We start from the raw sequence: 14,074 nt of genomic DNA on the forward strand, positions 1-14,074 counted from the left end.
AAAAAAAAAAAAGGATCATACATCATGATCAAGTTGGATTCATCCTAGGGCCACAAGGACGGGTCAAAATACACAAATCAACCAATGTGATACACCACATTAACAAAAATAAAGACAAAAACCACATGATTATCTCGATAGGTGAAGAAAAAGCATTTGATAAAATTCAATATTCATTCATGGTAAAAACTCTCATCAAAGTGGATATGGAGGGACCATATCTCAACATAATAAAAGCCATTTATGACAAACCCATAGCCAACATAATATTCAACAGTGAAAAGCTGAAAGCCTTCCTGCTAAGTTCAGGAACAAGACAGGGATGCCCACTCTCACCACTTCTATTCAACATAGTAATAGAAGTCCTAGCCACAGCAATTAGACAAGAAAAAGAAATAAAAGGTATCCAATTTAGAAGGGACGAGTTAAAACTGTCACTATTTGCAGATGACATAATACTCTATACAGAGAACCCTAAGGTCTCCACACAAAAACTATTAGAGCTAATAAATGAATTCAGCAAGGTAGCAGGATATAAGATTAATATACAGAAATCTGTAGCATTTCTTTACACTAACAATGAGATATCAGACAGAGAAAGTAAAAAAAAAAAAATCCTGTTTAAAATCATGTTAAAAAAATAAAATACCTAGGAATAAACTTAACCAAGGAGGTTAAATATCTATATGCTGAAAACTATAAAACACTAGTAAAGGATACTGAAGATGATTCAAGAAATGGAAAGATATTCCACGATCTTGGATTGGAAGAATTAATATTGTTGAAATGGCCATACTACCCAAAGCAATCTACAGATTTAATGTAATCCTTACCAATATACCCATGACATTTTTGACAGAACTAGAACAAATAATCCTAAAATTTATATAAAACCTCAAAATACTGAGAATTGCCAAAGCAATCCTCTGGAAAAAGAACAAAGCTGGAGGCAGAACCCTTCCACACTTCAGACAATACTACAAAACTACAGTAATCAAAACAGTGTGGTACTGGCACAGAAACAGACATATAGACCAATGGAACATAATAGAGAGCTCAAAAATAAACCCACACAACTACAGTCAATTAATCTATGACAAAGGAGGCAAGAATATACAATGGAGAAAAGACAGTCTCTTCAACAAGTGGTGTTGGGAAAGCTGGACAGCTACACATATATCAATGAAATTAGAACACTCCCTCATATCATACACAAAAATAAACTCAAAATGGTTTAAAGACCTACATTTAAGACATGACACTATAAAACTCCTAGAAGAGAACTTAGGTAAAACATCCTCTGACATAAATCAAAGCAATACTTTTTTTAGATCAGTCTCCCAAGGCAAAAGAAATATAAGCAAAAAGATACAAATGAGATCTAATCAAACTTAAAAGATTTTGCATAGCAAAGGAAACAATCAGCAAAATGAAAAGACAACCTACTGAATGGGAGAAAATATTTACAAAATGATGTGATGGATAAGGAATTAATATCCAAAATACAGAAACAGCTCATAGAATTCAATATCAAAAAACCAAACAACACAATCAAAAAATGGGCAGAAGGGACTTCCCTGGTGGTCCAGTGGGTGAGACTCTGTGCTCCCAATGCAAGCGGAACCCAGTCAATCCCTGGTTCCCCGACCAGGGTTAGACCGGGTTTGATCCCTGGTCAGTGAACTAGATCCCGCATGTATGCCTCAACTAAGAGTCTGCATGCCACACTAAGAAGTCCGCATGCCACAACTAGAGATCCTGCGTGCCGCAACTAAGACCCAGCGCAGCCAAAATAAATAAATAAACTTTTTTTTTTAATGGGCAAAAGACCTAAGTAGACATTTCTCCAAAGAAGACATACAGATGGCCAACAGGCACATGAAAAGATGCTCAACATCACTAATTATTAGAGAAATGCAAATCAAAACCACACTGAGGTATCACCTCACAGTGGTCAGAATGGCTATCATTAAAAATTCTACTAATAATAAATGCTGGAGAGGGTGTGGTGAAAGTGGAACCCTCCTACACTATTAGTGGGAATGTAAATTGGTAAAACCACTGTGGAGAACAGTATGAAGTTCCTTAAGAAACTAAAAATAGAGCTACTATATGATGCAGCAATCTCACTCCTGGGCATATATCCTGAAAAGATGTAAACTCTAATTTTAAAAGACATGCACCCCAATGTTCATAGCAGCACTATTTCCAATAGCCAAGACATGGAAACAACCCAAGTACCCGTCAACTGATGAATGGATAAAGAAAATGTGTCATTTATACACACACACAATGGAATATTGCTCAGCCACAGAAAGAAATGAAATATTGCCATTTGCAGCAACATGGATGGACCTAGAGAATATCATATTAAGTGAAATAAGTCTGACAGAGAAAGACAAATAATATATGATATCACTTATATGTGGAATCTAAAAAATAATACAAGTGAATCTATATACAAAAGAGAAACAACTCACAGACATAGAAAACAAAGTTAAGTTTACCAAAGATAAAAGGCAATAGGGGAGGGAAATTAGGAGTATGGGATTAACAGATACAAACTGTATACTATACATCAAATAGATAAGCAACAAGGATTTACTATATAGCACAGGGAACTATATACAATATCTTGTAATAACCTGTAACAGAAAATAATCTGAAAAAGTATATATGTAAGTGACTCACTTTGCTATACACCTGAAACTAACACAGTATTGTAAACCAACTATACTTCAATTTTAAAAAACATGAGATATCACCTCACGCCTGTCAGAAGGGTTATCATCAAAAAGAACACAAATCATAAATGTTGGCGAGGATGTGGAGAAATGGGAACCCTCGCACATTGTCAGTGGGAATGTAAACTGGTGCAGCCAATGTGGAAAACAGTATGGAGGTTTCTTAAAAGACTAAAAATAGGACTACCATATGACTCAACTATTCCACTCCTGCATATATATCCAAAAAAAAACCACCATAAAACACTAATTCTAAAGATACACGCACCCCAATATTCATAGCAGCATTATTTACAACTGCCAAGATATGGAAGAAAGTGTCCATCAACAGATGAATGGATAAAGAAGATATATATACAATGGAATATGACTCAGCCATAAAAAAGAATGAAATTTTGCCATTTGTAACAACATGGGTGGACTTGCAGGGTATTATGCTAAGTTAAATAAGTTAGAAAAAGACATACTATATGATATCACATATGTGGAATCTAAAAAATAAAACAAACTAGTGAATATAACAGAAAAGAAACAGACTTGCAGATATATAGAACAAGCTAGTGGTTACCAGTTGGGAGTGGAAAGTGGGGAGGGGCAAGGTAGAGGTAGAGGATTCAGAGGTACCAACTACTATGTATAAAATAAATAAGCTACAAGAATATATTTTACATCACAGGGAACACAGTCATATTTTATAATAACTAAATTGAGTATAACCTTTTACTATTGTGAGTCACTATGTTGTAAACCTATAAAAATTGCCCCGATCTGGACACTCAAATTAAAGATAGATGGATCTGATGTTCAAATCCAGAATCTGCCGAAACAAAACGAAGAAAGCAACCCACAACTGACTATTGAGAGTGACAGTTGAGGTCCCAGAAAAAACAGACCTCTTTTTCATGACTTCATTTTTTGAATGAAGATATGAATTATATATATATCACTTTAAATATTGCCTCTGTCCCCTTTTTTGTCTTCTCCTACATTTTATTGAATATAGGACCACCTCATTTTATCCTTTATATCTCTTTTCTCTTTTCTGTAGGGTCATTCATTCTACAAAAAAGTAATAGGTCTTCAAGGTTTTGGTGAACTTCATATGAGCTCTCTCAGTGATGTTAGTTACTGGGTCAGATGTTAGCCTTGGTTGTGCTTCTGTCTTACATAAAACATGTACATGTACAAGTCACTTAACCTTGTTATGGATGGAATGTCTGTATCTTAAGTATTTGAAAAGAATTAAAGGTAAAAGCTTTCATTAAAAAAAGAAAAAAACAACCAGAAATTCATTCTCTCACAGGTCTGGAAGCTAGGCATCCACAATCAAATCCGTGCTCACTCCAAAGGCTCCAGAAGACAATCTGTCTTTTTTCTTTTTCCTTGTCTTTTCCAGCTTCTGGGAGCTTCAGGCATTCCTCGGCTTGTGGCCACATCACTCCAATCTCTGACTATATGGTCATGTTGCTTCCTCCTCATCTGCCTGTGTCTCTAATAAGAACACTTTCATTGGATTTAGAGTCTACTCAGATAATCCAAGATAATCGCATCTCAAGATCTTTAATTACACCTGCAAAGGCTTTTTTCAAATAAGTAACATTTACAGGTTCTTAGGTTTAGGATATGAACATATCTTTTTGGAGGTCACCAATGAAACCATTAGATTATTTATTTAAATTATGAATATATTTTAAACCCACAAGCTAATATTTTTGCTTTACACAGTCATTTAAAATTAACCTATATTCTTTGCTTTTCATTCCTAGTTGCATCTTTGTCTTTCCTTCTGGGATAATTTTCCTTCAGCCTAAAGAAAAAACTGTAAGTTTTCTTTAAAATGTACCTTTGGAGCAAACTCTCCATTTTGATTTGTCTTTAAATGTCTATTGTGTTTTAATTCTGAAGGATCTTTTTGTTGTGTAGAGAATTCTTGATTGGTACTTAGTTATTTTCTTTTAGCACACTGAAATTATCTTGCCACTGGTTTCTGACTACCGTTGTCACTCTTGGTATGTCATTGTCCATCTTACTGATGCACCCATGACTGTCTTTCTTTTAAATGGATACTTTGGGTATTTTCACTTTGATTTTATTTTCTGCAATTTTACTCTGATATATCTAGATTTTGATTCATTTTTACTTATCTTGCTTGAGTTTCATTTCATTGAATATTAATACCTTTTATTTAGTTCTGGAAAACTCTAAGTCATTATCACTTTCAATATTGCCTGAGTCCCCCTTCTTTATCTTCTACTAGATTTAATTAAGTGTAGCTTAGACCGCCTCATTTGCTCTCTTTTCTCCTCTTTAGCATTTTCCATCTTGCCATCTCTCTGTGCTTTATTCTGGATATTTTCCATTTTTCTCATTTTAGTTGTGTCTAATCTGCTTTTAACCCATCTATTTCCCTCATAAATTTCTGTATTTAGCAGTTCTATCATTTCTATTGATTCATTTTCAAGTTTGCAATGTATTTTGCAAACATTTTGTAATTGATTCAGGCAAAAAAAATCCACACATAAACATAAATGGATGCCAAAATTATTAGGTGAAATCTGAGGAAGAATAAGATATTTATATGGACTCAAAATATTTTCTCATAGATTACTTAACAACTACAAAGGGAAAAATGATAACTTTTTGATAGAAAATGTGGCAGATGCTTTCTTAGCCAAGTGATCAAAGTTAACATCACCAATAATGGCACAAACTGACATCACGTACCTCCTAATGTGAAAAAGGATACAGTATCACTTCTGTGGTATTCCTGTAAAAAATTCATAACCTGAATCTAACAACAAACAAACATCAAACAAATCCAAACTGAGGCACTCTCTACAGAACAGCTCATCTATACTCTTCAAAAATGTCAATATCATGAAAAACAAAGAAAAGATAAGGGACTGTTCCAGATTAAAGGAAACTAAGGGGACATGACTGAATGCAATGTATGATCCCAGATTAGATAAAGGGGGTGAGGCAAGCCTGCTATAATGAACATTACTGAGACAATTGACAAAATCTGAAAAATGGACTGGACATTGGGTAATAACCTATCCATGTTACGTTTGCAAACTTGATAGTTGTACTGTCGTTATATAATATCGTTTTCCTAACTGAAATATACAGCTGTAAGGGGGAATGATATTTGCAAATTATTCTCAACTGCTTCAGGAAAAAAATGATAAATCAAAACGTGGAAAAATATTAAAAGTTGATGAATTTGAATGAAGGTTTTATGTGAAATTTTTTGTCTTATTCGTGTAGCTCTTATATAATTTTGAAATTATTTTAAAACAAAATGTTTTTAAAAACGTATAGTATCAATTTTCAAAGCCCCAGTTCCTTGCTAAAATTTTAAAGTTCAGCTTTCATCTTCATGAAGGTAGTAAACACAGTTGTTAATGCAGGTTGTGGCTGATAACTCCAATGTCTGGAGTCCTAGTGGGCTTCAGGTCAGTTCTTGTCTCTCTAACCTGAAAGTGCTCAAAGCACAGTTCTGCCTCTCAGAGGATAAGAGGCTCAGAACAGTGCTGCCATCAGGGTGCCAGACCAGAGAGGGAAATTCTGCTCTGGGCAGACACCTGCCTATGCTGGGCAGAAACGAGATTCAGACTGTATTCCCATTTCTCCACCCCAAAAGACCACCGAAAGCATGGTTCTGTCTCTCCACTGCTTCCTCCAGACCAGCAATGTCCCCAGGCTGAAGTAATTCCAGCTGACCTCTCTGAGCTCCAATCATCTCTCCGATCTCGGCTAGGTGATTCCTCCCTCCCTAATTATTGGCACTTTAACGCTTTTAAGAAATATATTAACTTTAGCTTTTCAGTTGTTATCAATGGGAAAGTTGCTCTGAATTACCTAGTTTGCCATTATTATAACCTGAAATCATAACCTTCTTTTCATTGTAACCCAAAAGCTTTGCCTTATTTTAAAAGAAATTTGGATTCAAATCACAAATGAGCCAATCACCCTCTTCCCCTTATTTCTTTGTAACCGTAAGTCACGAGACCCTGAAGTGAATTAACATTTTATGCTTGCTAGCTAAAGTGGCTAGCTAGCTAGCTTTAAATACATAGACAGCTACTTTCTTTCAGAATTACAGCTTGGTTGGCCTAACCAGCACACTTGTAACATCAAACCGAGCCTAGGATCTCCAGTACTAATTTTTCATGAAAAGTTTAGCAATGAAAGATGAAAGAAGAAAGTAAATAACCAGCTTGATAAAATAATCCAGTGATTACATAGGAAAATCAGGTTTTAAAAAGACAATACCATTCACAGGATGTAGGGCTTCCTTTAGTATCCGTGCTGAATGGGATGATGTCATTTCCTCTTCCTTTTGCTGATTTTTTAAACCATCATCTGTGGAGATCTTAAGCCCTGAGAATTTCCATTCAGTGTAGTTCACCTGCTTCAGATTCAAATAACTATATATAAGTATATTGTGTAATTATAATAATTTAATATAATTAATATTGCATAATATATAATTGATGTAATTGATACAATATAAATAATAATGAATTATAATTATAGTCATATAATATATATTTATAATCTCATATATATGTGTGTATATGTATTTTAGGCTACATAGTAACTTTAATCCAGTTTCCTATGAAGAAAAGGCAGTATCAAGTACATAGTATGTGTTCAATAAATACCTGTTCTTTATTTTGATTACAGTTGAAGTAGCCTGGTTAGGACTGTTGTCCTAAAGTTCTAAGCATAAATTATAGAGTCCACAGTCTGTTGAATTAAATTACATTGAAATGAACAGTCCAGAGGTTTATTAACCTATTTACGTTTGTGGAAACACATGCTCGCCACAAAAAGCCATGAATATTGCTTGCGTGCCTACTTCTGCTTCTACCTCTGAGAATAATATATTTTGGGACACTACAACCCATATTTTAGTTCTTCAGGGTTTCTAAGGCCTTACCTGTAGTGTATTTCCACTTAAGATGTTAGGACTAAGATACTCCATTCTGTTCTTTCCTTGAATGCCTGTTCTTTTGCCTTGTTTTCTTGAGTAACCTGGAACCTGGTGTTCCCCTTCCTTTCTTTCTCCCACCTGAGGAGGTTTTTGCTTAGCTTGATACTGGCCAGCTTCAATGGGAATCTCAATAGATACCATCTGGTCCTAAAGAGAAGGATCAGAGCCTTACAAGGTGATAGTTTAACAGCCTTGATACTCAAGAAAGGGATTTATGAGCTAGCATCAGACTTCATTTCTCTCCTGCCGTAAAGCTGAGAGATGCCGTCTCTTCCCTCCCCACAATAAAACCAAGGATTTTGCTCCATCCATAGCCTCATGGCATTATGAATGATGCAGATTAAATTTGCAGAACACATGACATTCACAGAAGGAATTTCTTTTACCCCAATTTTAATACTGTCTTCCTCAAATCAAATTTGCTCCACAAGATTGGTGGAGATCTGCTACCTGGGGAGGAAAGGAAGCTTCTTCCTCTTCAATTGAGGTATTTAAACTGTCCTTGGTGTCCTTCTCCTCACTCGGAGCTTCTGGTTTCGGGAAACTCTCCGGGGGTAGATAGCAAGACTTCCAATCCAGCTGCACCTGAACAAATCCATTGGGTTTCCCCCCAGGGTCCGTGAGGTTAAAATCACCTGAGAGACACACAGACATCAGTAAGATCCAATCACATGAAATAGGCAAGTGAGCGTTTAATAGCACCTTATCTATTACCTCCCCAGTTTGAATTTCACCATATTTTGTTTGTAATTAATTCACATCCACCAAGTAATCATGATGACAATACATTCAGGAGTAACATAAAATATCAGTGAATATTTATATTCACTCACAATATTTACTTCCAATATTCACTTAGAATATTTATAGGGGAAAATGGGCATCTCCAGGTTCAGGAAGGGATAGTCAAAAGATATACAGAGAGGTATAGCTTGCTTGTCGTCAGTCACCCAGCCAATAAACAAGAGCACATTCTTATTACTATTACCAAATGGTGGCTATGCCTTAGGCATACTAAGAAAACCATTATCTACACCCAAGTGGTCCGTATTTTTAAAATAACAAAAGCAAAGAAAACTTAAGCAAAATGGCTTTTTCCAAATGCCAGACTTCTGATTTGTAACACTGATTAATTTAACAGATGGCTCACATTGCCTCTCTTTGGCAAAGGACGAGTTGTGAGCAGAAGTGTCAGCCTTTTTCTTTTTCTTTCTTTCTTTTTTTTTTTTTAGCACTTGTGGTATTGGGAGGAGGGAGGCCTCACACACTTCCTGGAACATCCAAAAGCTTGTTAAACATGGTTGATACTGGCTACACCCATTCACACTTCCTAATGAGAGCACGGACATTGCTGCCTCACCCTCCCAGGACTGCAACCAGAGAGATGACCCTGCTTTGGTGTACCTTACAACTCTGGCTATGAACATATGATAAGGTAGTATGGAGTTCAGCTCCATATGGGGGGAAAAAAATCCAAGAAATTTGTCATATGTGGCATGGAAGACTAATTTGGGTCTAATGTTTAAAAGGAGCAAGAGAATTACGGGGGAATGTTAAGGACATAGCTTATAATCTGGTATCTAGTCATGTGCTAGGAAATAATAGGCCTTAAGTAAAGACAAATACTGGGAAGCACTATAGAGATGGAAAATGTTGGTTCAGACACAGAGGTATGGGCTTCAGATGGGTGGGTCTACCTCCTTGGGAATCTTGCTTCTGTTGCTGAAAAGAAGCCAATGTTTCTATATGATTAGTGAGGCTTATAAGTCTTCTACTCTCTCACTCTTGACAATATTCTCAAATCCTTTCAGCAGGTTTTAAGAGAAACTGTTCCAAGCAAGTAATAAAAGAAAAGTTGAATTAGGACAGGGAGACAACACTGGGCAGAGAGCATAAAGAGGTAATAACCTTGAACTCCTACCTTTAATGGATTTGTTTTGTGCAAGAGGAAGCAAGGGCACTTGGACGCGGCCAAGGTACGAGCCAGGCTCTGAGTCTTCATCATCAAAAACGTACACAGACAGGGCCTCCTGCCTCAGATACTGATCCAGGTCAGAAGTCACAAGCACTGGGAATCGAGCCTCGTCTCTGAAGTAGGGATTGTTACTGGCTGGAATGATGGCGGTGTCGTGGTCAGAAAAGGTAAAGAAGCGATACATGGCGTATGGACTGGGTTGGGCTCCCAGCCATCGACTCTGGAGGCCGCAGCATCGGATGACTTCCACCCGCAGCTCATTCTGATGCTTCCTGGTCTCCGATCTGGGCTGAAAAGATGTTGGTCTTGGACTGAGGAAAAGGGCAGGCTGAGAGAGTCGTGCAGGTGAAGCCCAGCACCCTTAATGAGGAAGAGCTATGACCTAAAGAACTGCTGAATCCTGACTGGGTCACAGAGAAGCCTAATCAATGACTTTCACCTGCCTGCAAATTGACTCTGGCAGATAATTATCTGAGGGAGATGCTGGCACTCAGGCCTCATCTTAGAGATTGGAACAGAGAAGCCATCTTGCTCACAGCAGGGAGAGGTAGCTAGCTCCAAGGGCATGATTTCATTTCAAACTCAAGCTTGACCAAGGGAAGTATCTGGACTAGTTGTGGTGTGACAGTTTTTCTCTTTCATTCACATTCAACAAGTACTTATTGAGGGCAATACTAAGCTGTTCTCATGAGCTGCTTGGCTGAGTCTCCTTTGAGATGCATGGGCACATCCTTTTTCTCACCTCATCCTCCTGGGCCTCCCAGGCTCCAAGCACATTGGCTGACAGGTATGCCTGGGCTTTCTTTCGCTTATTGTATGCTTGTAGGCTGGATCTTATGGGGAAGTGCAGCCTCATCCAGTACTCTAGCACCCCAAAGACTTCTCCACCAGCTCCTGGGTAGCAGAAAGTATGAAAGGCATGGAGGATACAGATGGTGTGGCGAGGATCAAGAATAAAGGCAGAGGAATAAAATGGGAAACCACCAGAAGACAACTATACACTTTGGGAAATTCCACATTAGTCCCAGGAAATGTGGGAGGCTGACAGCACTTACCAGTAAGTGTGGCAGAGCCATGGACTCTCTCCACGGTTTCTAGAACCCTGTCAAAGCAAATCCAGCCAGCTGCAAGGGTGCGGTGCTCACTGGCTATAGCCTGGTGTAGATGAAGCTGGGCTGACGTCCCTTGAAGGTAGTTCAAGAAGAGGGAATCTGTCTCCACCACATACTGAGAAGTGAAGTCATAGAGGGGCTCCAGCCCCACAGCTAGTGGGGTGCAGTGGGTTTCAAAGTCATAGAAAGAATAGGTGCAGAAAGTGGTAGGTTGAGTGTCTCCAGCCTGAGCCAGGGCAGCAGGTGTCAGGAAGGCCTGGTGGATGTGCAGTTCGAAAAGATTCTCACTCTGATGCTGTGGAGAAATGTCCACTTTATCCTCATCTCCATGGTCTGGCAGTGGTTTCAGACATAATGACAACTGTCGGGTGCCATAAGCCACATCTTTGAGTTGTTCTAGAGGGGAAAGAAAACTGCCTATCCATTAAAGGGTAGGGAATTCTTCCTTAGGGTAAAGGAAGGTGGACAGAAAGAGAATAAAAACCATGGTGAAGTCCAAGTTGTGACTATTTCAAGAAACGATGTGATTCAAAAAGAAAAGCAATAGAATGACAATCAGGTGCTTTGAATTCTGATGGCCAAATAATCCAATGCCTACTTTAGAGATGAGGCACAACATGAGTGATTGGAAAGTAAATGCTAAGCTCAGGAAAACACTGGAGGCACAGTTTCATCTAGAGATGACATCGTTTTGGATTACAGCAGGATCTTGTGAATTAATTGTTAATTCCATTACAGAAACACTAGAAACACAAAATGCAAGTATTTCCAAAAGTTTGGGATATTGGCCTTGGAGAAAATAGCAAGTTACAGTCATGGTGTCTATGACATTACACTGGGCCCCATTAAGATGATTCCTCTTTTCCAGTCAGATCAATCACAAGGATCTTCATTCTGTTAAGAATTTGGTTTCATTGTAAGAAGGCAAAAAAAAAAAAAAATCCACTTTAAGTCAAAGAGTAATGGAGTAAAAGTGGGGGAGGGCACTTACTGAAAAGAGGTTGAAAATATTGGCGATGAGATACAAAATAAAGATATGTAAGACAGTCCACCAAATCTGTGCATTACCTCCCATGTCCAACCAACCAGAAACTTTGATATATAGTCTGCTTCAAATCGGGGAGTATTTGAGTTGTCACAGTGTGTTGATGGTGAAGGTCCTATTCTAAGAGTTAAAGTAGTAGAAGAAAATACTTTGGGTACATCAGAATGTCTTCCTGCCCAAAATAAGTGGAATACAGAGACTGGTGAACAGTTTCTTAATTGATAAGATTAACATAAATAAAACATATTCAAAATTTTGCATTACGTGTCACAAGGTTAATAATCTTAGCATATAAAGAACTTCTACAAATTAACAATATACTATTAAGAAATAGTAAAGGGCAGGAACAGGCAAGTCTCAAAAGAAATAATTTAAATAACTGGTAAACATATGAAAAACTCTTCAGCCTTACCAGTAATGAAAGAACTACAAGTTAAAGCAAATAAATCTTCAGAGGTAGGTAATTGTATTTATCCTGCACTGTCCTGGGAGAAACACCCTGAATCTGAAAGACATGAGAATTTCAATCCAAAGGATTTCCTTTGTTATATTGCAGGGACCTTTTAACTGACGCACCCTGGCATGCATAAATCACGCTTCTGAATGACCCACCTCCCTTTACTCTAGTTCCAGGCTCACTAAGTATCCTTCTTATTGATTCTGCTTCCCCAAGAACGAGCTGCCATGAGCATATTCTCAAGGCAGCAATGAAAGAGCCCCTATCATAAAATAACAAATGAACATTCGGGTGTAAATATCAGTCTTTGGTGAATGTGGTTAGTACGGGTCAGGTCTCTCACCACTGGGTATAATAACAAAGCCAATTTTCTCAATATGTAAGGCTGAGACCAGATCCTGGTCGACAGTGACTGAATTAAGTACAGGAAGTATCACATTATAAAATTTGCATAAGTGTCCAGCCACCTGCCCTGTTATGTAGACATCCTCAGACTGCAACAAAGAATTCAGAGACTTTTAGAGAGAAATCACAGAAAAGGATGACAAGAGATGAGTGATGTAGCTCTATTATCTCCCAAAAACTGAAATATAGGCCTGGCTTGAGGAAACAATCTTGAGAGAGGGAGCGTGTTACCCACCCTGAGGGCCAACAGTGATACACTCTTATTTTCAAAATAGATTCAGCAATTGCTGGGCCCTGTTGAAACTCTCCAGAGAAAAGACACTGACATGATGCAGGAGAAGAAACTGCTAACCATGTATTAAAACAACAAAGATGATAGGATAATCAAGAATGGGAGGGATAAGTCCTATACCGAGACATAGAGGGCGCCCTCTTGACAGGTGCAGAGGGGAGCACGGGCATTTAGCTCTGTGACAGATCCTAAGAGGAAGTGAACAAAGTACTAAGACTTGCCGGATACTGGAAGGCCATGGCTTCTTAAAATACCTTCCAGCTGATTGATACGCTTGTTCTTGAGGTCTAGGAGTTGATTCAACCTCTCCAGTTTTTCTTTGTGAACTTTATTTTCATTATCGGCTTTTGTCATCATTGCCTCCAGTTCCTCCTGAAACGAAATAATGTCTGAACTTTTCTATCTCAGTGGCCCAGAACCAAAGAGCCCAGATAAAAAGGTGGTACTTGCTGGGTAAAAGAGACTCCACTATCTCCTTGGCAGGGCAGATTCATCCACTAGAAAAAGGCTTAGGTTTCTCACAGACCCCTCCAGGACCAGTTGTGCTGTTAGTGCCATAGGGTAGTATTTTTCCTGGAACTGGCAAAATTTGAACCCAGAAGCTTCCCACTTGCCATTTTCATTAGCTGGCCCCTTCTGGCTTTTATTGCCAAGGTGCCATGGGCATGTGTGAGTCCTCGTTTTTCAAAGGACAGCACATCCTGTGTTTGCATACGTCAGCATATCACCTTGCATCAGCCCTGGAAACTCGGGTCTTGCTTCATTCCCCGTCTTGTAAGTAGTTCCCATGTGCCCATTTATTTATCCCCTTCCTGTACCATCTTTTCCTGCACCTGATAACACATGTTGATCTTGCGCTGCAGAATAAGCATGTCTCTGGTCTTTTCTAGTTCCAATATGGTTTCTGCATGCAATACTTGCAACTCACTTAACATCTGGGACAGTTTCTTTTCTTCTTGGTTTTTTGGTTCACAGGGCTACAGAGGAAAAAGCATTGGTAAAAGGGAGTATAAATATGATAGGTATAGTAATAACTATTCTCTAC

At 38.2% G+C, this 14,074-nt stretch overlaps 1 protein-coding gene across 1 annotated transcript in view; it reads right to left on the reverse strand.

Moving 5' to 3' along the window:
* RPGRIP1 (RPGR interacting protein 1) overlaps positions 1 to 14,074 on the reverse strand; it is an 85,501-nt gene that overhangs the window by 32,622 nt on the left and 38,805 nt on the right. The window contains 8 exon segments of the mRNA XM_067741380.1: positions 7,020 to 7,158; positions 7,690 to 7,890; positions 8,194 to 8,378; positions 9,665 to 10,007; positions 10,461 to 10,612; positions 10,774 to 11,226; positions 13,284 to 13,401; positions 13,863 to 14,006. Of these exon segments, the coding sequence (XP_067597481.1) occupies positions 7,020 to 7,158; positions 7,690 to 7,890; positions 8,194 to 8,378; positions 9,665 to 10,007; positions 10,461 to 10,612; positions 10,774 to 11,226; positions 13,284 to 13,401; positions 13,863 to 14,006 (1,735 nt within the window).

Source organism: Pseudorca crassidens, chromosome 1, assembly GCF_039906515.1.
Source record: "Pseudorca crassidens isolate mPseCra1 chromosome 1, mPseCra1.hap1, whole genome shotgun sequence".
Classification (NCBI taxonomy): domain Eukaryota; kingdom Metazoa; phylum Chordata; class Mammalia; order Artiodactyla; family Delphinidae; genus Pseudorca; species Pseudorca crassidens.